This window comes from Epargyreus clarus, unplaced genomic scaffold (genome assembly GCF_041222505.1).
Source record: "Epargyreus clarus isolate Ecla_fem2 unplaced genomic scaffold, WU_Ecla_fem_2.2 ptg000005l, whole genome shotgun sequence".
Lineage (NCBI taxonomy): Eukaryota > Metazoa > Arthropoda > Insecta > Lepidoptera > Hesperiidae > Epargyreus > Epargyreus clarus.
In genome coordinates this window covers 2060312-2088280 of record NW_027332213.1, presented here as the reverse complement: position 1 = coordinate 2088280, position 27969 = coordinate 2060312, and the positions used below count along the sequence as shown (strand labels likewise).

Genomic DNA, 27969 nt, shown 5'->3' with positions numbered 1-27969 from the left:
CATGACCACTATATTATAAAAAATATAAAAAAACTGATGCTGAGGGGGGGGGGGGGTATGACTGTGATGCGCTAAAAATCAGTAAATACTGTCCTATAGATATAAATTTAAAAATTATAGTATAAATTAAAAAAAAAAAAAACAGAAAAATGTTATATGTACGAGGATTTATCATGAGATGGACTGTGCCACAACCACTTTGGTTTCATAACTGATCATGATCTAAATAATTTTCAGATGAACAGATCGAACGGTACCCAGGTGCTTCTAAAGCGGCTGGACCTTGGTCTCGCCGGGAACTTCAGCTGCGAAGTGACTGCCGACTCGCCCTCCTTCGCCACGCAGATCGCTACAAAGTTCATTGATGTTATATGTAAGTGACACCACTTTTCTTATATACCATACACTTAGTGCAACTTTGGTTTTTGGTTTTGTTGGTAGTTTTGGAAGGTGGTGAAACCCTTTGTGGTTCGACTCCGGCAGCACCCCCGCCACACCTATTTCTACCTAATAAAAACAGTGTTAGCCGCTGTTATGATCCGTTTTGATGGGTGTGGTAAGGCAGACATACTTTTCCGAGGCGTTCCAGCTTAATTCTCAGGGGTAGCGGCGCATCTGTGGCAGACCTCAGGTAGGAATATCTCTATCTGGGGTTGTTTACAGATGTTCATGGGCGGCAGTAGCCACTTACCATCAGGTGGACTGCATGCTCGTCTGCTATTATAAAAAAAACTCGGCTTCTCATTCATGGGTGCAGAGATTCGAATCCTAGGCACCTCTCTGTTATTTTTCAAAGTTGTAAGTGTCTTAGAAATTTATCATTAAAGAAAATAATAATATTTAATATTAAAGAAATATATCGTAAAAAAAACTACCTACTTGTCTGGGAGGTAAATAAGATCCTAAATCTGTGTGAAGTCGAACTAGAGCGCGGCAGATCATGACCTAACCCTTCTCACTCTGAGAGCAGACCCATTCCTAGCTGAGGAAAATCATGAGCTGACGACGACCGGGAGATTCGCTGCTAGACCAAAAATATCTATTAAATCTAAGTATAATTATGTACATAGAAAAGTAAATAGCTATAGAGACAATACAAACATTGTGGTTTGAATGGTGGCTGTCGCAATAATAATATAATTTGGAATATAACCTGACAGTCACGTGGGAATCATTTGCATCGGAAATGTTTATTGTAATTAAACATATTATAAACTTATCTTACTCGTCTGACCGAAAACTGGACGCGATGAGCGAAAAATACGTACAGTAACAATAGAAGAAGAATTTGACATACATAATACAGTTTAAGACAGTGTTTCACTAAGTGAGCGTGCTCCCTCATGGTGACTATAGTCTTACAGGGGGGGGGGGGGGCATGGTCGAAAGACCTTAACGTGTGAACTAGTGTGGTGGTTTAGGCGGTGATAACTGTTTTGCTTTTCAAATATTTAAAAGATAAATCATAACTTACCATACCGTTCATCACCATCTGAACACTACAATAATATGATGTTCTTAAACTTTAGTTGTCTCGTCTAAAATTAACTTACTTTCTCTTGAAAATAGTTAGTGGACGACGCGACAAAATGTGGATGACAGACGAAATATACTTGAAAATCTGCGCTAAAGTGACGAATAAATAGACAGATATTTTTTTATGTCAAAAAGAGTAGCTGAGAAATGTTTGTCTGTTTTTGGTAATATTCGTGTTAACTATTTTAACGTAAGATATCTTTCATAGTTACTCGTTTAGTATGAAACAAGTAAGGAAAGCAGCAAATCCGATATTGCAAAATTAATCACCAATTGGATTCATAAATCATTTAAACGAATTTTGTGATGCGAAATGCTATTCAGAACGAGTTATTATGAATATTGAAACAAAATTATAATGCGAATGAATTGAAAACAAAAGGCTTAATATAATAACTATACTAATTATTAGGGATATTGTTTAAAGAGCACATAATAATATTTTTATACATATTTGAGATTCTTCCAATTATGTGAATATTTAAATATAATGAAAGCATGTATAGGTACATGTAATATTTTACGCTCATATCAATACGCATTGCCAGTATGTTATTTACTATTTCTTCTTTCACATGCCCGTTTTTCACATAGGATGAAGTGTAACACATAATATCATAAATGTAAATGTATTCTTTCAAAGTATTTTTCATCTAACTTTATAAAATAGATTTTTGCGAACCTCCTTCTTTGATAAATAAAAATGAAATACTTTTGTGTGTGTTTCGTGTTTCGTTTCTTTCAAATGCGGTGACATATTAAAACGGTAACAATTACACTTTTTATACTATTGAGGTACCTAACAAGCAAGCAGTCATATAAGAGTAAGTGGTTACTGCCGCCCACGGAAATCAGTAATCAACCCTAGATAAGATAAAGTTCATACCTGAGGTGGGCCACTGGTGCGTCGCTAATCCTGAAGACTAAGTTAGAACGTTTCGAAAAAGTACGCGTCCGTCGCAAGACCCTTCAAATCGAGAACAACAGCGCTTAGCTGTTATAAGGCTGTACTAGGTGTTGCGATGGCCACCTGAGTAGAATCACAAGAGATTCTACCACTTTCAGAATACCCTTGATTATATCGAATTATCCGGTAAAGTTATCAATCTGGAAGAAATAACCTGATAATTAATGAAAACATTTTATTTCTAATCAGCCAATAACAAATAATAAGTAAGTATAGCTTCCATAACAAGTAAATTAAACCAGATATTCTCGTAAACGGAATTGATGGAAATAATAAGTATTTTTTCTCGGAAGTAATAGTTCTCGATAGTACATAAACAGTAGATAATAAAGAAATTAATACTGAATTGGAAACTAATTTGCGAAGAGTGTTTAGCACTGTCGTAATTATGTTCTGCACTCCGTACGGTCGAATTGTGATGGATTGGTTAGAAGATGATTATAGACATTGAAGTTAGTATATACATGAATCATAAGTGCTTATAACATAGTCATTAAAAATAGTAAGTAGGTCGAATATTTACTGAAAAAATGTCATTAATTACACTATTTTTTAACTAGAAGCTCCAAAAAGCTTGTGTTCATCCTTAATATATTTTTTAGCAATTTCTTCCTCAGGTGTTCGAAATAAGCTTGCATGACAGTAACTTCTTTTGAAAAATTCATGTAGCCGAAAGTAGTTAAAATATAACAAAATACATAATGATGACTATTCAATATGAATCAAACAAATACGTATATACGTGATATCTTTTCATGTTATACACGTAAGTTGTAAGATGTAAGAGATATTTTCCGTTTAATTATAAGAATTTTACATTTGATTTCTGTGTTACAATGGATTAAGCACCCACGAGTAAACGCGAGCGTTACCGCACGTGGAGTCCTTGTAATAGTAAATACGCTTTTAATTCCCTTTTCTTTAGCATTTTCTGTAACAGATTCCACTTCGTTCCTTATATTTACTGTTCCAAGTTTTGTAGCGAATAAATATATTTTCCTTTATTCTTTTAAACGTGTTCGTGACTGCATTTGCGATCTATTCTTTCATTTCTTGCTGTTCCTAACGCGATTCCATTGTCTTCTCGTGCGTCCTCTCCGAGCGATGCATCTGAATAAATAATGTAAGAATTATGTGTGACACAAACACAATTTGCTTGACTCAAACGTGATACGAATTTTCATGGCAATAAATAAGATTGTGTATCATTCTGTCCTAATGAACTTTTCTTTGTGTCAGCGTTGTGCAATTTCGTAACACAAGACAAGGGTTTTTTTCTTTTAGTCATTCGCTGTAAAATCGACTATAACTGATGGTCTTCTCTCATTTAATTAGCACTAAAAATGAAATTCTCAAAAATTTTGATGACGATAGACATTTTGTAATTTAAAAAACTGCTGTTTGAAGGATGTTAATAGATGGCAATGATATTACTGTAGCCAAATCTTGAGGAGTTGTGCGATTTTCTGGTCCATCAGAACTTCATACCTCCTCCTAAAACAATAATATTTTCAAATAAAACTTTATTTTCCGTCTTCCAGAGCCAGAATTTCTTAAGTACCTATTTCATAAGATCATTCTCAAGTGCAGCGCAAATCTCTCGAAATGATATCCAATTATTTCCGACAGATTTTTCAATAATTCGCTTTCTATCGAAATGAAACTATTATTTCAGAAAAGCTTGCTGAGTCACGTTCGGCTAGTTCTTTACGTAGAAGATGGAGTATTTTCATTCTTACTATCCTTTCAGTAAACAAATAAAATACAAAGTGTTTTATTGCAAGATACAACAATAATATGAAATATTTCTCGTTACCTATTAATCTATCTTTCTTTATTTAAGTAACTTGCCCGTTATAGGACAATGGTCTCAATAATAAGATAATTATGATCATGTTTTACTTTTAAGAATAATTATTTCAAACACCATACGATGTTAAATTTCAAACACTAATCGCCACTTTATTTTTAGAGTACCTTGCCGAGACTGAAAGTGGTACTTATCATTTCTATAACATTATTAGGTAACGTTGCATTTAGTAATTCTTGCAGGCCCTCTAATAAAGCCATATATTATGACAAAATATAATAGAGCTATTAGTAAAGTTTTTTATGTAAACTTTGTACCTACTTTACAAAAATGTTCAGTTGTAAATATATCATACAAATGTTATCGTTAGAGACAAAAGTTATTAATTAAGCAGTTGCCAAACGTTGCTACGTTCTGGATTGAAGGGTAAGAAAGGCACGAGGCATCCAACTTGGTCCTCTGGGGAGGAACACTTGGTCGAGTGGTACAAGCGTACCCGTGGTTCCGACAGTTCCGACCGTTCCCTGAGGAAGACCGTGGGGTTTTAGCCGATAGGAGTCCGGCATATCCTCTCCGATGGTCCCGCAGCTGAGAGAACCCAATGCAGAGTTTCCCCACGAAAACTGGGAGAAGGTGAAGGTGAAGGTGAAGGAAAACTTATGTTACCGTCTTCCAGCAGGATTTTAGTTCAATTTGCACTTGATTACAGACGTGTAGTTAATGACTTACCTTCCGTGTATTGTATGGTCGCTTGCATGACCTTCAAAAAAGAAATATCTCGTTATTACCATGACCTTTATATCGAGATGACCATTATGATTTACCTCCATAATTCCAGCTGCATTGACACTATTGACCCATAAATATCCCCCGTCGTCTCTGTAGTGTCGTTATTGTTTCGCTATTGTACTGTACTTCTCAGATTTATTGTTTTAATCGGCCTACAGGTGAAGTAGTATTATGCTAACAGAATAAAAGTTGTCGTTTTCTTTACTCTTCTTACTTATTTGTATTATGTTTTAATTTTGATAAAGTATCATTAATAATATTTTAAATTTTACCATTTTATTGCATTACATTCAAAAATTGCTGCCTATAGACATTAGTTATCAGCAAGTTAATTGATATCATGAATCCTAAAAATATTTGGAATCCTTCCCTATCTGAGATTGACCATAAAGATATTGCAATTCTTGGGGACTAAGCCTTATGTATGTGTTTTTTAAAACGTATCATCACTTAAAAATTTTAAGTAAAGGAGAGAAATGTAAAGAAATCTACATTAATTGTCAATCCTTTACTGTCTGATTGCCGAACACGGTTTTTCTCAGAGGGAGTGGTCCATCCATGGTCCAATGCGCTGGCCACGTGCGAATTGGTAGATTTCACACATCTTTGAGAAAAAAATCCTAGAGGTGTAGGTCTCCTCACGATTATTTTCGTCGCCCTTATGATAGTTGCAAACTACTTTCTTCATTCTACATATTTTATCTCTGAAGTCTCAAAATAAGCCCTACTCCGGGAATAAATCTATGCCGAAACATATCACAATATTGACTAATTGACTATTTACGTATGTATTTTCAGTACATATGTACTCGTACGTCTCGCGGCTAGCTACATATCGCCGCCGCCATTATGATTTAGCGCCATAACTCTATACAGTATTGACTCATAAATATTGCCGTCGTTGCTCCAGTATCGTTATAGCCCCGCTATTGTGCTACCGTTCAGATTTATTGATTCACTCGGCCTATAGATTTATACTGCTAAGAGATTACCTGACCAGAGGAATAGTTTGGATCGCCTCTATCGATTTAGATGTCTGGCTTGTTAGCTATGGACATTGGAAATACTCAATACTCATGTCCAATGTCCATAGCTGAAGTCCATGAAGCTGATGATGGTAACGATCTCATAATGCCTCATGGAATTAATTTGAGATGTGTCAAAATTGTATTGTGAGTGCTTGAGTGTGTATGTGTGTGTGTGAGTGTATGCGATGTGTGTGTGAGTCGAACCGACCATAGCGAGGTCTCTGTGTAAATAGAATCTGTCTGTAATAAAATTAAATGTTAATAGCGACTTTTTAATGTATAAAACGTGTTTTTTGGATGTCAATAATTTATATAACATCAAGTAGGCTGATGTTTTGATTATTGAAAAAGACACCAGTTACATTTATTCAATATATCGTATTCCCTTCAAGCCAATTACCAATATGGTCACGTCATACCAGACATTATACTCCCAAATAACTTGTTTTACATAGTGAACGAAAAGTTAATATTCTTTGCTTACTTTTAATATTATTTATGAGTTACATAAGTTCAAAATATTTATATTTAAAGGTGGTAAAGAGACTAATATAATAAATCATTGACAAAGCATAATATCATTACATGTAAGGAGAGCCATGAACGGAGCAGTAGCGGACTAAGGTGGTCGTAGGCCCGGGGCGGAAAGTTGAATGGAGGTCCCCAGTGTAAAAAGTTGATTTGATTTTACAAAATTACAAATGTGTCATCATTTATTGGCCGACGTATGATTCCGGCGACATTTTTCACTGATTTGGTTCTGATGAACTTTTTTTTAGATTGGTAGCAACTGTGTTTGGAGGCCCCCAGGATCGGGGGCTCGGGGTGGACCGCCTCAGGCGCCTCCCTTAGTCCACTAAAGGATCGGAGCCTAATTTATTTTAAGTATTTTTTCCAATATCTATAATATTTTATAACATTTATAATTATTCAGCGTCGGCGGTATCGTAGGTTTTCACAAAAATACGTCAATTACGTCGAATTCTAAAAATATATTGGATAATATTATATTTATTGCTTGTTATTGTTTCGATATTGGCATATCTACAATTATTTTGGCCCTCTTCCATTGCCGTTTGTTATATCACTCGTCGTTATCCAAACGAAACGATGTCTTTGTTCCTTTATAATATTTACAACAAACAAAGTTATGATAGGGGAAAAGACTGAAAAGTTTTGTGTAGTATGCACCTGCACTACCACTAAAAATAAACCTTAAAAGTGGCGGGGAATTAGTTGCCAACCAATTTATATTATGTATGTGTTTGTTACTTACATAATATAAATTGGTTGGCAACTAATTCCCCGCCACTTGTAAGGTTTATTTTTCAATAGGATTTAACAATTGATATACTTAATAACTACAAGCAGTGATAGCCTAGTGGTTAAGAAACGCGGCCTCTCGATCGAGGGGTCCGAGGTTCAAATTCCAGGCACGCACCTATGATTTTCAAATTTATGTGCGTATTAGAAATTAATTATCACTTGTTTAAACGGTCAAGGAAAACATCGTGAGGAAACCTGCATACCTGAGAGATTTATAAAAAAAAAAAAAAGAAATCTTAAAGGTATGTGAAGTCTACCAATACGCACTTGGCCAGCGCGGTGGACTATGGCCTATTCCTTCTCAATCTGAGAGGAGACCCGTGTCCAGCAGTGGGACAGTAATGGTTTGATGATGATATTTAATAATGTATTCTCCCTTCTTGTTTTACGACATTTCTACGTTTGGCCGAGAATATTTTAAATCTGTGTGATATGTATAAGTTATACGTGTAGGTATGTCATTTTTCTATCTTTCAGTTTTTCAAGTTTTTCACAAATATTCGTCTCATATAAAAATATTTCACTGGAGTGTGACAGTAACGGAATTGGAAATATGAGTGTCACTTTATCGTATGGAGATAGAATGATGTATCACATTCTGGGATAGTTCATCTAGATTCCTTGACTATTATTACTACTCGTATGACGTGATATCACTTCACTAGTACGAATATATGTATGCGTATATATTTGTTTAATCTTTTATATAAAATTCTCGTGTCACAATGTTAATTACACCTCCGAAATGGCTTTACCGTTTTTTACCAAATTTTATATGCATATTCAGTAGATCTGAGAATCGGCTACTATCTATTTTTCATACACCTAAGTGATAAGGGTTGTTCACCCTTAACATTTTTTTATTTATATGGCAACACAAAGTTTACCGGGTCAGCTAATAAAATTTATAATAATGAAGTTAAATAAAATTTTCCAAATAAATTTCATAACCATTAGCTATAAAGGTTGCAATTGGATTCAAAGCTAAATAAACTTGAAAGGCAATCATTAATAATAATAATAATTTGTTTTATATTCTTTGGGTATATACAGCAGTAAATATCTTAGGATTATTAATTATGTAGAAAAGTACATAACTTATTATATTCTTGATATTACAATACATTGGTGATATTGTCTTAAGAAAAACTTACGTGATCTCAAATCAAGAACCAAGTATGATTCTAACAAATCTGATTTCTAATTGTAAAACCTTTCTTTACATGTTGGCTGAAATGTAATCAATACGTTTTGATATCTAAAAATAATATTTTAGCATTTAATTTTTGACAAACGTATGAGTTGGCGGAACTTGTAGGCGTAAAGTAGGTCTTGGACGATTCAAATATTTTTAGATTCTTCAATCATTAGCACATCGTTATATATTTCGAAAGTATTATATTTAGAATTATAGGCAAATATTTTCTAAACATTCAATAGTTGAGAATGTAACTACAATGTTCTTGAATAGCTACTTATATTATTAACTTAATCCATCTAATGTTTGTCCCCAAAACTTCTCATAACAAACTAAGTTGGTACAATACGTTCAGTGGTCGTTTATTTCTGAGTTGCGTGGGTTTCCATAACAAGGCAATGTATTAGTTAATCTGTTTTTGTTGTCCTTACTAACAAAGGCAGTTCACGACTGGCTTACTCTCATATAATAGGGCATACGCCAGGAGCAAAATACTTCCGCTCGCTAACAACATATACGGAGACGTATTCATCGAAACAACAAATGTTTGTTTGTTGTGTTGTGTTGTTATTTGTTCTTTTGAGTCGTGACCCAAGTTGAGCATCGCTCCTATTAGAGGTTAATTAGTAACAATTGTTAGAAGTTCATTAATTTTTTATGTCTGAAACCTTCTCAATACTAATAATATTGAGAAGGTTTCAGACATAAAAAAATGTTAATTATTACAATGATGATATTTTTCAAAGATTTTTCGATCTTTTCCCTACTTAAACAAAGTAAATAGACAGCTACACAAAGTAATAGACTAGACATGGAAATCAGATTGGAAAAGTGTCATACATATTATTGATAGTCATCTTGAAGGTCTTGAAAGCGTGTAATCTTATAGTCACATAAAAGGTACAGAGTAACGATATAATAACTATACGTAAGTAAGTTCACACTAGTGATTAGAAGTATTATAACTACACAAGAATCTCCGTTATTCGACTGTTCTTGCTGAAGTCTCCGACCAGAATGTCGCTCTCTGTTAATTCGAGCGCCGCCTAGGTGTCGTCCCCACTTCACCTACCCGCATCTGTTTTTAAACTGTAGTATCCAATGAGTCACTTATTACTTTAATGTAACGTTATAAAAATGTGATATCGTTAATATCCAAGCTTCTTATTAACGATGATAACATACACAAGTTATTATTAGTTGGTTGAACTCGGTTTGAAATATATTTCAGCTGTTATTCAACCCCAGATGGATAAAAAAATGCAGGAAATTTTTGATTTCGGATAAAAAATCTGATGCTCACAATCATGTCACTTGATAACCAAATTCTTCAACTGTTCGCGTAACAATTTTATTTGAACGGGTTCCGATCTGACCAATTTTGATACGAACCATATATCATTTCAAATTCCAGTCGCATCTGACATATGTATCGTATTGGTCCGTAGAATTTGAAACTAGTTTAGAGGACCTTTTAAAAATATCTAGTTTTAACTAATTAATTGTTTATTGGATTCTGTCACTCGTCATTAATAATATCATATATCATCGTCATTAATATAGCTCAAAATTTGACAAATAGGCAGAAATTGACGATTTTCGATCTCTGATAAGCAAAAAATTATCGATTGATTAATAATAACGGGTTATAGGTTATTATTATTAGTCATTATTTCACTACTTTCTATTATAATATCACAGATAATTTAATAGAAGTAATAGACAACAAATAATAAAGTAATAATAAGTATAATGTGAAGTAATGGTTACAACTCTATAAATTATTTTTATTATCATTTTCTTTAAATTATTTTTGTTATACCTAATTTTATTACCTAATTAGCTTGACCTGTATGTATGTATGTATGTATGTATGTATGTATGTAACGGAATCTTTGAACTCTATTTTTACTCACTTTGTACGATTGGATTAAATTAAAATTTGGAACACTTATCAAGAACTGATGACAATACACGATTTTAATAATTTTATCCCATTCCTCTCATCAGGATCATCAGGATTACCTATATAATTATGCGACTTTAGCGTGGTTTTTAGTTTTTAAATAATAATTATTTATTATCTATGAAGATTTGTTCAAATAAAGTTGCTGTACGAGTATATTTGTGGTCTTCTATAATATTGATATACAAATACCGTTAAAACAGAGTAATTCCATTACAGACAATTATTTCCAAATTAATATTTTCTACCGTTTGATTGATGCTCTGTTATTCATAAAGTAAACTGTCGAAAGTTAACTCGTTAATATTCTCTTGCAAAATATCAAATAAGTCAGAAATGAACAAACAAAATGGATTACGAACAAACATTCGCTCTTTATTGGTTTCATTTCCACTGTCAGTGGTATTAATATTTTGTACACGTCAACAGTATTTGAAAGTTTCAATTGTGACTATATCGGAAAAAGCCAAGCAGAAAACAAAGTAAAATACGGCCTCTCAGTCGAGTGGTCTAAGTTTCAAATACGCCTTTCATTTTTCAAAGTTATTTGTGTATTAGAAAATAATTATTAATTGCCATAGCGGCGAAGAAATCTAAGTAAAAATAACATACCTGAGAGTTATTAAAAAAAACAAGTACGAAGGTGTATGAAGTCTACGAAATCGCATTCCGCCACCATGTTGGACTATGCTGTAAACCCTTCTCTAAGAGAACAAGACCCATGTCCCGCAATGGGCAGTAATGACAACGACGACCTATTTCGAAAGAAAATGAACTTAAGTCAGATTAATCTAATTTCATTATTTTCATACATGTATTAATTATAATCAAATCAACTTAATGAAGAACATTCAGTTAAATATGTAAACTTCTTATAATAGTCAAACAAAATATACCATCATACATATTGGTAGCGGATTGTTGCAAGTACTTCATAAAAAAAATAAAAACTGTTACAATTAACTGTAGTAAAATACACGTATTTGGGGCAATATCAAAATCTAAAATTTTTGATTATCAAATTTCTTAACATCATCTTCTGTTGAATTCCAGCGCTGCCGCAGGTGGATCCAATCCTGAATGCTGATAAAGACCGCTATCAACCAGGGGAGACTCTTCGGGCCAACTGCACATCATCACCAGCAAGGCCCGCTGCTAATCTCACCATCTATATTAATGAGGAACCGGTATGTATACATATAAGTTTTCTTTATAAGAGTATAGAAGGTGGTAGAACCCTTTGTGGTTCGACTCTGGCGGCACCACTGCCACTCCGATTTCTGCCTCATAACAGCAGCGTTAGGTGCTACTGTGTTCTGGTTTGAAGTGTGGAAAGGAAGACACACTATTCCGAGGCGGTCCACCTTAGACCTCAGGGGTATTGGCGCATCTGTGGCCGACGTCAGGTAGGAATATCTAATCCTATGTGGGGTTGATTACAGATGTCCATGAGCGGCAGTAGCCACCTTAGCATTAGGTGGGGATGGTAAATGTCGTCCATGGACATCTGTGACCTCTATATAGAGTGGGTTCTATCTAAAACTAATCACATATGTGATGCCACTCTTGAGTACTAAGATATACTTTATATCTAATTTATTTCATTTTGATTTGAGTATTAATAAATTCATTAAGATACTGTGTCAACTGCGAAAGAATGATATATTAAAGTAAAAAAGAAGTTCTTAGCTTATGTAAGTACTGTAGCAATTAATCAGAAATAAGCGAATATTTTAAAACCTTTGAAAAATGAATTAAATGAGTACGTACTATATTATTACTCGTTACAGAGTACTTTTTTGCTTCGTTTAATGCTTTGAATGTCCAAAAAAATTAAGTATTTATGAGTACGTATGTACTTAAGTACCGCTTTGTAAGCTCTTTGATGTAACAGAAAATTATTACAATTACAAAAATGGTACTCACAGATACTTTACCTCGCATGCAATTTTTTGTCTCGTTCTGTTATTTCATTTGTGTTGCAATTATCCGAATAAAATGTTTCTTTCTTTCAAATTACTTGCATTTCTTTTTCATTAATAATACTTAAATATCATAATTACTTAATTATGAGCTGCTTTAAATCTACTTATAGTTCTATAAATCTTATATATAAAATTCTCGTGTTACAATGTTAGTTACCGTTCTCGAAACGGCTTCGACGGTTCCGACACGGCTTTACCGATTTTCACCAAATTTTATATGCATATTCAGCAGGTTTGAGAATCGGCTACTATCTGTTTTTCATACCCCTAAGTGATAAGGGTTGTTCACCCTTAACATTTTTTTATTTATATGGCAACACAACGTTTGCGCTGTCTGTCCGTTTACCACAGGGCTTTATCTCTTAAACCTAATACATTCAACAGAGTATGTACATTGTACACTCGTATAGCTGTATACTTCTATAGCTGTTCTGAAAGAAAATACAAAAATAATAAAGTTGAAATTTAAAGGAGTACGAAGAGTGGACTCTTGATACTTGTTATGTAATATTTTCATTTAATTAACTGCTTCGAAATTTATGTTGTTGAATCATAGATAAGTATAGATATCTACCGCCTTGTAGTTGAAGGAAGCCATGAAATAGCTTAAACGGCTGATAAATATGTCAGCCATTTAATGGCTGTCATGATGTAATTTACGCGGAACAATTCCGACATCCGCAGTTAAGACACGAAATCGAAGAAAAAATGCGGAGAAATATTGTTTCATTCGTAAATGATCTAAAAACTACATTTTTTTAATATTTTTCGAACACGAAAATAGATGACGGTGATAATTTCAATTGTCAAAACTGGTTACCTTTTCATGTTAGGAGTGAGTAATCTTTACTAATCTATGTGTTGAATATAACTATTTCACGGGAGTACGGAATCCCCCTTGTAGTAGATTGATTCCCACTTGGCCTTTTATTATACTTTAAATGATTTCCATTTCATAGTACTTTGCTTCCAATAGATTTTTTTTATTTCATTTGTTTTTGTTTTAATTTATATATTAACTACATTCTGCCGTTCATTTTATTCGACAATTCAGTGTTATTAGTAACTAGTTTTTGCCCGCGGCTTCGCCCGCGTTTAAAAGAAAATAATATGACATACCAACATACATAAAACTGAAAATTCGTACCTTCATTGGAATGACAGTAGCGCCATCTGGCGAAAATTGATCGTACCTTTGGTCGTAATTGGTCGTGCTCTGAAACCTTCGTGGGCTCATAGACAACAACTTTGCTAAAGATCATCACTTGAGCAAATGCATAGTTTACGATACAATCCTTACTAATATCGATTAAAATATCGAAATATCGATTTTTTTGGTCCTAAAGATCGATTCTCTGATTAATCGATCTTAGATCGCCATCCCTAGTTCCCATGGGATTTCCAGGATAAAAACTATCCTATGTCCTTTCTCGGGTCTCAGACTACCTTTGTACAAAATTTCATTAAAATCGGTTCAGTGGTTTAGGCGTGAAGAAGAGACAACCAGACAGACAGACAGACAGATAGACAGTCAGAGTTACTTTCGGATTTATAATATTAGTAAGGATAAGTTATCATTTGACATTAATTATTATTCTGTTTCGTTTCTATTGAAATCTGCATCACCTGAATGTACTGTTTAAAATCTGAATACAATCGTTCCCAACAAATATATTGCCCTGTTCGATTTCGCCGGCTGCAGTTGCGCCAATTTAAAGTTTCGATAGCGTAATTGTTTGAAGTTGTTTGCAAGAGTTTGCGGGTTGCTTACTGTCAGTGAATTATTGCAAACCAGTTTAGACTGAGCTTAAAAGTACTAAAATGTAACTTTAATGTTTTAGTATTTTTTATCTTTTTACCCGAATGCAGAGGGTCATGTTTTTCGTACCTATCTTTCTTTGTCTCGTGCTTTGCATCGCCCAGCAGTTAAACGACTAGATGAATTTTAAAGTTACGGTATTGTTTGCTTCGTCTATATTGTGAGAGGGACATATGCTATATTTTTCAATCGGATTGTCTTTTTTTATAATAATTATCTTGTTTATAAATATTTTGTTGTTTGGATTCATTTCGTGTTGTGACGAATGTTTTGATTTGAGGTTGATCGTTTTGTCGTCATTTATACCTTACATAGCTCTATAATATTCTTGCTTTGTTAAAAAATAATTAGATTTGATCCGAGTGCTACCTTAAACGAAGTCAGTTCTCGTACCAAAAACATATAAGTTCTTGTACAATATGCTAAAATGAATGAGCTAGTACTTACCTTACCTTACCTTAGTAATTAAGACCTACTGACATTTAACCACTAGTAAACATTTTTTAACTTTGAAAAAACCTTTTCAAAATTCCAGCTCCGTTCTTCCGAAACGAGTCTCCAGCCATCCGAGACTGGGCTGTTCTCTCCGAGTGTTCACGTAGAACTGAAGGTGACACCCGAACTCTTCCCTGGAGGAAGACTTCGGGTGACGTGCATGGCGACTGTGTACGACGTGTACAACCGTGCCGCCAAACTGGACTTCCTTACGCCTGAGACTGATCCAAGACCTGAGAGAAGTAAGTATGGTATAATTGATGTATTTTTCGAAGTTGCCCGTTCTTAGTACTAAGTGAACTAAAAGAAGGAATTTAACTAAGGATTAAACACATGTAGGTGCAACTTGATTTCAAATATTATTAGATAAATAAGAACATTTTCCCGGCAAGTTTTATTTACATTACCGACGAGGTAGCTTTATTCACTCCACCTTTCAACCTCATTGACATATTAAAGATCTAAAGGATTTAGAAACAAGGACTGGAATCGAAATCAAACAATATGATAGAATAAATGGTAGTTACTATGGACACTTCATCGAAAGCAAAATATAGGTATTCTGGCCTGAACCCTCTAGGAGACTAATATGTTGTAGTGTCAATCATCAACAGTTCATAGAGAAATTTTAAATTAAGGGAGAAAATATAAAAAATAAATAGTTCTTTACGAGACTACAAGGAAAAGATATACAGGGTGAATTTTTAAAACGGGCCTTCAGGGCCAAATCCGAAACTATAAGGTTTAGCGAAAAATGCTGAAAGGAGTTACGAGGCCGATTTTGATAAAAACTAAAACTGCATCATTACTTTTTTAAAATAACTTTTTCCCTAGCCGGGAATCGAACGAGTTCATTTTGAAAAAAAAATACACCTCTATATTATTCCACTATCTGATAGTGTTGCTTATAAGGATCAAAATCTGGGAAGTAATGATAAATGACAAATTAAAGGAAAAGGAAAATTTTGAAGAAAATACATATTTTTCCATACATTGCCATACTACTCCTTAAGGATTATACATAACAAATGATTTATGTATAATTCTTTAGAAACATACGTAAGTCATACCATTGAATAATTTGTTGGTTAATCAACTAATTATTCGATGTTATAACCGTGACATACGGCTTAGTATGAAAAAGTAATAGTTTGGCAAGTAAATTACCGCCGTTTTTAGGATTTATTTTTTAATAAAAATAGATAAGTGATTAAATAGTAAATTGTTATTATTTGTTGTTTATAACTACGTTTCAACAGTAAATATGATTTTCTATATCTCTTTGTTTAGTTATCACTCGGATTTGACACGAAAAAGACATTCTCGCAAATTGGCAATTTTACATCTGTATTAACACGTTCACTGCGGTTCACCCACAATCGGCCCGACGCGGTGCCAAACCAATATGCGCACAGGAAAAATAGGTCTTTCTCGCTAGTGCGAAAACTGTTTCTTGGGTATTTTTACGAATATGACAAAGAAAAATATAGTTTTCGATTTGTGACCAACAATGTAGAAATATAGCAATCTAATAAAGCGGCAGGCCTTTTTCGACCTCCGCCGCATAGAACATAAAAAAAGTTATCTCAGTGCGGGGGCAGGCCTGTTTTGGTGGATGACCGCTCGCGACCTGATGCCGCACTGTGCAGATGCGTACGCGTTGAGCCGCCAGTAGTGTTGTACTAGCTTCGGGAGGAGGACGCGCTCGCGCTACTCGGTTTTCTGCAAGTTTCGTTACAATGGCGCATCGTAAAAACAAAATAGTACTAGAAAATGATAGTGATAACGAAGAAGAATACGGTGGTTCATATTTCGAAATCCCTAAACGAAATAAATACAGAAAAATATTTCAAAAACAAGAAGTTAAGCCATCCACCAGCAGAATTACAATAAACATCGAAGTTTTTTTAGCGATGACAGTGAAAGTAACGAAGAAATTTTGTCGAAAAGAAAAAAAAATGAGTCTCCTGGTTCTAGAAATCATATTTACGTCAGCCCCATTGGGACAAAACTTCATGTGATGAAATCTGTCTCCAACTATACAAACACACGTAAGTTTAAATTCAGTAGTGTTATTTAATTTGATTTATCTATCAGTAATTATTAAAAGAGTTTGCATCATCTTACTTTTCAGACGATCAGAGATTCAGCCTGCATTGTATTAACAAGCTGGGTATAACTAAGACAGTGAAATTTTAATATATATTTATATATTATACATATTATATATAATAAATTTAATAAAATTAATGACTCGATATTTTCTTTTCTTTTACTATCCCATCACTACAAAAATTACACTCTAGTGCGGTATCGGGCCTTATCGACCAGACATTTTCGATTGCTAATTTCTCATTTTCTATTTGGAGGAGCCAGGGGCGGGACTAATGTATAGACAAGTGATTCATGAGGATTTAAAAAGTATAAAAATTTGTAATGTAAAATGCGCCTTGACTAAGATAATAGGGTTTCAATACCACCCAGAGGTGTCGGGTCGAAAAGGCCTGCCACGCACAATAAGAAAGTCAAGTGGATGCATTTTTGGACTGCCGTCGCACCAGCTGAAAGTTACTGTTTTTTTTTTACGCAGCCAACGTGTTAAACGAAACTCCGCCCATAGCAAGTTAAATCTATTATAATGGTCCTAAAAGTAACCTTAATTAAGTCGGACATAAAAACATAACTTCTTGAAGAACAATGCGTCCATTTCGAATGATTTGAAACATTGAGCCAAAAAAAATGTTAATACGCGAAATGTTTAAATTGATGAATGGCGGGAACTTAACTGCCAAATTAATATGAAAAAATTTGTATTTTCTTAAAATTGAGGCTTTTCCTTTATTTTGTCATTTATCATTACTTCCCAGATTTTGATCCTTATAAGCAACACTATCAGATAGTGGAATAATATAGAGGTGTATTTTTTTTTCAAAATGAACTCGTTCGATTCCCGGCTAGGGAAAAAGTTATTTTAAAAAAGTAATGATGCAGTTTTAGTTTTTATCAAAATCGGCCTCGTAACTCCTTTCAGCATTTTTCGCTAAACCTTATAGTTTCGGATTTGGCCCTGAAGGCCCGTTTTAAAAATTCACCCTGTATTTTATTTTATCATTAATGTTTATACAGTACCACTGAGATGATTTTTGGAAATCAATTTTTCCCTTTTACTGGCCGATTAATTCATATTTTATTTTAAACTATGTTTTTTTCAATTCCAGTAACTCTCAATGGCGGTACATCCAGGCGCTTCCAGAGTTGGATGCTCTTGTTCCTGCTCTTGCTGCTCCCGATGCTCATCCAGGGGGAGGACTACGGGATGTTCAACGAGGACTTCTTCTTGGATCCTCCCATGTACTATAATGATGATAGCGATAACGATGCTTTCATGTCTATAGTTGGAGGCTGAACTAGGTGTATATTAGTTAATAAAGTTATTGTTACGAATTTAATGTATAATGTCCAAAAGTGTTGCGATGGGTAATCTGATTTTTCTCAATGTTTTAATATATTTTGTAACATTCTTTCTGATTATTTCGAATTTTCGAAAATTTTCACATTTCGAATCTATGGTATAAGAAATTTCATCATGGATATGAAATTTCAACCGTTATAAGTCTTACAATCAAAGTTATATCGAATATTTATTATGTTTCTTGACATATTTTTAATTGATAAACTTTTGTTGTTTTAAGAACCTTTTTTTGTATTTTTTAATTTTGTATAACTTCCTGGATCATCTTTCGCAACACATTGTTCCAAAAATCGAAATAGATGTATGAATTTTGTTACTCACGATATCAAAATAGCATAAGACTAGTAAATGTACCAAGGATTAGTTTAAGAAAAAAATATACTATTTTACTTTTGTATGTATTGAAGGAGTCTTTATTTAAGAGGTTTAAGAGCTAAGAGTCCATATAAGGATAAATATAAGTTCATTTTTATGGTATGTATGGAACTGAACATACATAATAATCAAAGAAGTAAGTCCATGGAAATGGCTAATACTCGTACATGAAATTTTCATAAAAGCGACGCAATTCTAAAAAAATGTGTGATGACGATACCATCTTAAAAACACAGTTACTTCTTATGAGATGAGTAAAAATGTTATGTATAAGAAGTACATTTTGAAATAAAAGAAAATTAAAAGAGAATCCTACAAGACATTGTGTAAGAAGAATTAGACCAAAGAAAAGATACGAGTAGTTGTATTTGTACATAGTACAAAGTTGCCTAAGTCAGCAAAGGTGAATAAATTTTGAAGTTGATGCAAACATGGAAAATTTATATAATTCAACTGAACTAAGAAGCACTGAAGTAATACCTAATACAGTAGGACTAAAGAGAGGATTTTGTTTTTATATATTTGAGCCTAACGATAAAGCAGACGTGCTACCCGATGGAAAGTAATCAACGTCGCCTATGAACATTTGCAACACCAGAGGAGTCGCCAATGCATCGCCGGCTTTGAAGGAGAGCTCTTTTTGCACCTTTTTTAAAGAGCCCCATGTCATAGCGCTCCGGGAATACCTCAGGTCTACTAATTTATTAATTTATCTGATAGCAGAGATCCGGAGATCGTCGTTCTACAGGCTTTTCTATCTAATATCATGTAATCAACTTTGCTTCGAGTATTTGTTATGTATAACTAGAAAATAAAAGAAAATTATGAATAATGATTTGCATGGCAAGGATGACGTCTACCAATCAAAAATTGGCCGGCGCGGTAGACTATGGCCTAAATACCTCTTACTCTGACAGGAAACTAATACTGAGAGAAAACACTAAACAACAGTGGGATTGAAATGAGTTGACAACATGAGAATTGCAGTAATGGAAAATTAATACTCGTATTACTTGTAATTTTTTCTAAGGATTGCTTTTCTATTCACTAATTTACACGCTTTGTAATTCTCTTGTTGTTTCGAATTCTGAAACTTTCAGACTGGCTCTGAAAGTTGCAAGGTTTCTGAAAACTCATGGGGCATAAAATTTCAACCTTTTTCATGTACCCTTTATTTCATAGTATTTGAGATATATTAGTTTTTATCGTTCTTTATTGGCTAATTTGAGTAAAAAAACAAGAAAGTTAAATATAAATGTTTAACTTTCTTGTATATTTACTTACATTGATGTAAAATATTCTAAGATGTATTTTTTTTTTATTTTCTTGGTCAAAATTTAATGTTAAAAATTGTAACTACACTCTATATTAAGTCATAATTGGTAGAAAACACCTGCTCCTTCGTTTTGATTTAAGATTTATTATAACATAAATTACTCCTAACACACTATATTGATTATATACATTTTAATGTAATTCCCACTGTCATGACTCGTGTTAAGTAGATATATAAAAATATCTAATGTATAATATGGGAATTTCAAAAATCCCTTAGATTTAGGAAGCGATCATTATCGAAAACCCAAACGCATAAAAACAGAAAAATTGTATATTCTATGAAAATACTAAAACAAAAATATTATTGTTGCCATTTCGCCCTTGTTGTATTTTTCTCATACGGGCATAAAACTTCAACTTTTCAACCATTAAGCTTGGAATAAAAAAATAAACTCTTCTATCAGTCATAGGTATTATCAAACTGCATGGGCAATGATAGGAAAAAGGGCTCCGGAGGGGTAGAATAGAAATCTTCTAGATGCACCTTCTTTCGCATATCCATTCAACAGATGATGCAAACCCATACTACAGTGATTTGGTTTCCTACAATTATTTTTCAAATAAACGCATCATTTTTTAATATTAGAAACCTCAGACTCAGGCCTTCCGATTGAGAGGCCAAGTTTCAACTATCTTTCACTATCACTGCCTTTCTCTGCTTGAATTTATTAATACGAACATGACTGTGAATATAATTAAGGTTTTTTTCCTTTTTGCACATGCAAGTTTAGTTAATATTTTCTCTCTCTGTCTACCTATGTGCTATAATTGTTGGTGATATTTTTTACTTGTTATTATGCCGCGTCCGTATGCATGCGAAACCGTCACAAATTCATACGTGTGGATAGAGCGTTTGACTTCGTTTGTGAAGATTTACAAGCACTTGTGACATAGCTTTTGAGCGAGCTAAACGTTTGCAGAGGTTTGTTGCAAATGTTAAGCGTACGGACAAAGCATGATATAGGTGTAAAAAAATGAAAAAGGTTATCATTAGCATTGTATATTGCAATTGAATTGTGGTATTTCCTTCTGTTTTTAATTTAGTCCTTGCGTCAAGTTGGCGTAGCTATGATTCAAATCTATGTAGAAAGTGGCTATGCTCCTATACTACTATGATATTTTATATTTGATGGTTATATCAAAAATAGTGTTTTGACGCCAAAGATGTACAATGTTCTTTTATATTATAAGTTCCTTAAATTATATCAAATATTAATGGTAGATTAATAACTAAACTATTTACATACTACTTATGTCGATACTATGAAAATATCACAAATATTTCGTTCAGATAGCAGATAGCTCATAAATGCCTAATGTTTGAAAGATTTATGAAGTACTTATTTGAACATGAAAATTGATTATGTGTGTGAAATTGTGTGTTTCATCATTTATCATACTTACTTATTATAAAAACCCTATGTAAATTAAGATACAAATAATAAAGTCCATAATAGATTCGTTAAACCGCATGTTGCAATGATGTACAAACATCTACAAAAAGGACTACAAGACTTCTAAAATGGCAAATAAAAATTGTGCACTAATTTTTCTATAGAAGAGTTTCTGGCAATCTTCTAAGAAATATCACAGCAATGTTGCCAGCGCTACTTGCTACAGTAAGCTCCGTTTTTGTGTAAATCAATGTAGCCCTTTAGCCATCGAACGTCAACATCAAACTATGCAATATCATCGTGCTGTAGTGATTGCGGCAAGATTGCACAATATGGTATACATGTAAAACAACCACTTTCTATATCACAAGTTTGGGTGGGTGCAAGGCATTTGCTGTGAATAATACATAACTGTGAATGTCGTCGTTACTTTTCCACTGCTGAACACGGGTCTCATCTCAGAATGAGAGACAAGATTTGAGAACTTTTTAAAACTATTAGAAGTGCAGATTTCCTCACATTTTTCTTCACTATTAAGCAAGGGCTAATAATTTGAATACGCAAATCAATTTTCGTACATAAGAGGTGCGTGCCGGCGATTCGAACGTCAGAATGAGAGGTGGCATTTCTAATCAAATCACCAATCACTGCTTAAGAGACGACGGATGCTCTACGGCACATACACCAGCAAATTTTGTAGCTATCACAACGTAACCATAACTTGCTTTATAGTGTGGTGTGCTGTTTGTCGGCTGGTTGCAATAAAATTAACCCATTTATGCGCCCAAATTTATATATCCACTTACACTGTATCTTCGACGATTTATTTTTAAATCTATTTTTCACTTCACTCAATATTATATTTATGGTTAATATAATTATTTATATGTCATGTAACTTGTATTGTACAAAAATTTATAAGATTTTTAATATTTCATCTTGAACACATTTAAGTAATATAGATAGGATTATTGTAACATTTAAGATGATTGTTTTGTTAAATTATTAATAAGATTTAATACGGCAAAGTGTTATTAATAACTCCATTCCATTATTATCACGGCATTGTAAATATAGTGACAAATATAAGATATCCAAATCGAAGTTGTTTTATTTTGATGGCGAAATTTGGTATACAAGTGAAGAGAGCAGTTAGTATGAGTTTTTATGTTTTGACAAAGATGACTGTTTTTGTTTACGTATTTCCCATATAAATGCAATACATAAACAAATACCAAAACATTCATTTTTGTAAAAACGTAAAAGCTTTGTCGTTACTAAGTTTTTTTTTATTTGAGCCTAACGATAAAGCAGACGAGCTACCTGATGGAAATTAGTCAACATCAACAATGGATATTTGCAACACCAGGGGAGTCGTCAATGCATCGCCGGCTTTGAAGGAGAGCTCTTTTTGCACCTTTTTTTGAAGAGCCCCATGTCATACCTGAATTCAATCACATATACTATTCTTGAAGACTAACGTGGAACGTCCCGCGTCCAATACAAGTCATTCTGATAAATCACGTTGTTTAAAATAAAAACAAACTGGACTGAGTTGCTGGTATGAATAAAAATAGCCAAGAGACTCAGAGCTTAAGAGGGACAGTGCAATTATAAATAGGCATCTGGGTTTATGCGAAATTATGTGCCTATTAGAAATTGTAGAGAAAAATATAGAGCGAAAATCTAGATGCCTTAGAATGCCCTAAATAATTTTCAAAGGTGCATTCTACTGATAGAAATTTTACCAGCATGGTAAACTATGGCTTTGAAAAGTTGTAGGATCAATATGGCTCAATCGGGAACCACCGCACTTATTTCTAGCGTAAAAAATACTACTGATTAGTGAAAAGGTGTGGATAACGTCTGACTTATTATGATGACACCTTTTTATCCTCAAGAGTTATAGCACATCTACGATCCACTTGAAGTAGAATCCCTGTTATCTTAACTTTTTTTGTATTTGTTGTGATAGCGGTCATCGTTCTACATACTGTGCAAAAAGTGGAACTATCTATCCATACTGGTTCAAGTGTCAAATATGTTGTTTATAGATATCCATGAGCGGCAGTGACCACTTATTATGTTTTCCGACTGTTCACCACACAATAACATACTCGTAAATAAATATGTGTACATTAACTGACTGACTTTTCCACCTAAATAAAACCTTTTAAGCCAACTGTACTTCATTTCTTAGTAAAACCACATACACTAAGGAGCCGAGTAAACAAATAGCGTAAACTAATTGTTCTCTAGCCACTGTTGCGTAAATGAGCAGAAAATTTTAAAGGCAATGCAATTAGGGCGCGCTAGAAAAATCAAATTAAACCTCTAATGAACGAACATCGCCCATGACTCTAGGAGCATAGCGTAGTGTGAATGTAGATAATTTTTGCCCAACTTCAGAGGGTAATATTTTTTCGAGCGTATGTATGTATGTTACATTTATGTTAGTATTTTAACATATCGCCTCTTTGCAAGAATAATGGCTAAACTCAAAATTCATTTTTCTATTAAAGATACAATTTAATCCCAAACATTTCCTATTTTAATGTGTCCTAACAGTACTGTGGTTATACTTATAATTGTATTTATCATTATTTTAATTCTCATTTAAATAAAAGATTTCGAAACAAAAACATTGTTTTATTTTAAACTGGCTCTCCTGGAAAATTGCCTTTTTTACTTGTACCATTATTCTTGCAAAGAAGCAATATGAGGCAATTTGTATTAGTAAATTGTGGGAGTGACAAGGGAGTGAAAGGGTTAGTGTAAAGCTATGCAATGCAAGTTTATGGGATCGCAACTTGTCTTGCGATCGCCATCTTGAAAATGGGGTACATTCGATTTTACGCTCTATCAGGCAAAATTTAGGTCGCACAGAAAATTTGTAACAACAATTACGCTGTCAAATTGAATTATCTACAACTTTGGTTCTATAACGTTTTGTCGTAGAACCATACGACCCCATTGACATCTAACAAAATAAAATTGCGTTCTCTGACTTTTGTACACTCAGACCAAAAATATATCATTTTATTGGACTAAAAACTTCTGAGTTTTACACACTAAGTAGGACCAAAGATCATCATTTCAATGGATTATGTTGAAAAAAAAATTGAATTTGAAATGCTCAGTCTCTGTAGGTGCCTACTCTGTGACTTCCCGTCGCATAGTTTCTCGCCGCGGCTTCCGCTCCAGCGCGGATATTGCGGCTAAGCTAAGAATTTTATTCTGGGTTAATTCTTCCTCTGTGTTTTTCGCTCTTAATATTATTAGTTCTTATACCTATAGAAGAGCGTTCTAATAGCACTGGAACTCAGACTAATTGTGTAAATTTCGACTTTCACATTATGATGCAATTTTGAGCATTTAATGCGTTTTCGTACTGTCAAAAACATGCGTATTTTAAAATGTATCTATTATTTATACTTAATATATTCTATTAAAATACAATTTAACGTATAAGTCATTATGAGGAAACTACGTGCCTTAAAGTTTTGCATTATCTTCTAAATAGTATGTTGTAGGCACTAAGTTACTGGTAGGAACAAATTTAAATAAGTAATGAGTTGACAACTATAATTTTAAAACTAGCGATAACCTAAATATTGCAATTATCCAAAATAATTTCCACGATAAAGGTCTCAGAAGTGCAACCATCGAAAATAAACATAAAAATGTAAATTTTAAAGGCAGAAATAAATGTGCTTATAATGCTACTATGCTGTTCTCTACCAATTTTAGCGGATTTTAATGTATAGGCATTAGATAAGGTGGTAGAACCCTGTGTGGTTCGACTCCGACGGCACCACCGCCACACCTATTTCTGCCTAATACCAGCAGTGTTAGACGCTGCTGTGTTTTGAAGTGTGTCGTAAGGAAGACAGACTTTTCCGAGGCGTTCCAGCTTAATCCTCAGGGGTAGCGGCGCATCTGTAGCCGACCTCGGGTAGGAATATCTAATTCTATCTGGGGCTGATTACAGATGTCCATGGGCGGCAGTAGCCACTTACCATCGGGTGGACTGCATGCTCGTCTGCTACACCTATATTATAAAAAAGACAAACAGTATCATTAACGTTTGTGCTGCTTTTGTTCTATATGCATTGCAAAAGGAGTCGCGTATAAAGGGTCTAAAGCCTCTTAAGTAAAATGTTTATCGTGTCAACATTGTACGGAGAACAATTTTAAATCCCTTGCAGTCTCGACGTGACCACGCTCCTCAAGGATCAGACGGTAAGTATAATATTGTTATAACCTTTATATTCCCGCTTCGTGGAATAGAAAGAAAATAGGTACAACTTGTATCATACAATGATAAGTGTGGATTTGTAGACTTTACAAACGATTTAGAATGTGACAGAGGATTTTCAGGCATGTAGGTTTATTTCTATAAATTATTTTGCCGTTAAAACTGAAAACATTTTACACACATATACAATAAGGACATTTTAAAAAAATCTAATAATAAATAAGTAGTATATATTATAGCTATAAAATTCGGTCTAAAATGTATCCAAATTCCTTAAACGCATGACATAAGCAAATAACTCAAACGGGATATGTACCTAGGACTCTAACGATAATTAATAATGAAGCACAGGAGAATGAAAATCATTCCACTGCCAATCTTAGTAAATCATATCAACTTTGCAGAAAAGCCTGTCATTATGAGCTCCCTGTTCCTATAATTAGCCTATTAAGCAGCTGATAGATCTTAATTAGCTACTGTTGTTCACGAAAAAGATGAAACAGTTAATTACTATCTAAGGCGATTTTTGATATAAGAACGTATAGGTTCAAATAAATAGATTCAATGATATAAGTATTTATAATGACCGAATGTGATTGTAAGGCTTCAGGCAAGAAGTTAAAATAAAATCTTCTGCGGTATAGACGTCGTAAGATTGATTTAAATCTGCTATGTTCTAGTTTGAAGGCTGTGGTTAGACCGACTTTGTTAATAAGAGGTGATTCAAATTAACCACCTTTTTTTTCGAGGCGGAAACGTTAAAGGTACACAACGACGTGGGAGCGACGCCGGGTTATGTGGGATTTTTACCGCACTAAAACCTCCCCGGTGGCCGTCCTCAGCGCTTGTTGGAGAACTCCGGAATCTCCGACGGCACACAACCGGAGTCCTCCAAACGCGATGCCCCGATCGGGCTCTGCCCTGAGGGAGCGGTCCCTCCTCCCATAACATATGGTGATTACGTCAGTATGCGACCACACATACCGCCGTCCTTTCCGGTAGCTTACTGGACGGATCGAGCTCCCACTCTTGCCGCGCGCAACCCCGGAAGCCCCCTTTTAGTCACCTCTTACGACAGGCAGGGGGGTAGCCCTATTCTAGTCCCGGAACTACAGGGACATCAACTTAACCCCTCGGGAAGCAATGCATTGCAACTAACCTAATATATAGCTATTTTATTCTAATTGGAATCGATTTCATTTTTTCATATCAAATAGGCACGCAGGTTTCTTATTTTCATTACACAAAAATGTTTACGACGCACCTTAGTAATCTCTAAGTAATGTTTAATGAAATAAAGCAGGCAAATATTAAAATTCAAATGTACATACAACTAGGTACACCTAGAATTCGCAAAAACAAACAATACTAAAACAAAACAAACTATTAGTACCTACCTCCTCGCTTATTTTTGCAAAACCCGCAAATTACGACGCTCCAAACTAACGCAAAGTTCTCGGAGCCACAATTAACAATGCAAATGTATTGCGGAGAGAAAGCTGTTCTGAATTTCATAAATACATATGGTAATTGAGTTTTGGAACACGAAAAACGTCATAGAATGGGAATTAAACCGCAACTCGTTAAGATTTCGGAGACGCGGAGTTTCGGCGTTTCGTGACGACTGCTGTGTGAAGGGTGACGCACATTGTATAATTTAGGTAATATTTGAAGGTGGTAGAACCCTTTGTGGTTCGACACCGGCGTCACCACCGCCACACCTATTTCTACCTAATAACAGCAGTGTTAGGCGATGCTGTGTTCCGGTTTGAACGGTGTGGTAAGGGAGACAGACTTTTCCGAGGCGTTCCAGCTTAGTCCTCAGGGGTAGCGGCGCATCTGTGGCCGACCTTAGGTGGGAATATCTAATCCTATCTGGGGTTGATTACAGATGTCCATGGGCGGCAGTAGCCACTTACCATCAGCTCGTCTGATACTTCTATATTATATAAAAATATATATATATATACCTAATATTACTATGCAGTAACATCGCCTGATATTATATCATCACTGTATATAAAAAACTAGTAGTAGTGGAAGTAGTAAGACAGGGCACGATTCTTAGATAACTATTAGGTTGAGGGAAAGTTAAAAAGATCAGAATTGCGCTGCAATCGAAATGGATTTTTTGGTTACGTTGCTTTTATACATCATAAAGTTAAGTTTATCTTATATTTATCTACTGACAACATTATAAGTAGTCTCGTTCT

The 27969-nt window shown here is 34.2% G+C and overlaps 1 protein-coding gene across 1 annotated transcript in view; it reads left to right on the top strand.

Moving 5' to 3' along the window:
* Positions 1-19995, top strand: part of LOC140757912 (uncharacterized) — a 109186-nt gene extending 89191 nt beyond the window's left edge. Inside the window, exons 3-6 of the mRNA XM_073093787.1 lie at positions 238-373; positions 11674-11807; positions 14960-15161; positions 18138-19995. Of these exons, the coding sequence (XP_072949888.1) occupies positions 238-373; positions 11674-11807; positions 14960-15161; positions 18138-18325 (660 nt within the window). The 3' untranslated portion in view covers positions 18326-19995. The remainder of the gene's footprint in view (positions 1-237; positions 374-11673; positions 11808-14959; positions 15162-18137) is intronic.
* The last annotated feature ends 7974 nt before the right edge of the window (positions 19996-27969 follow it).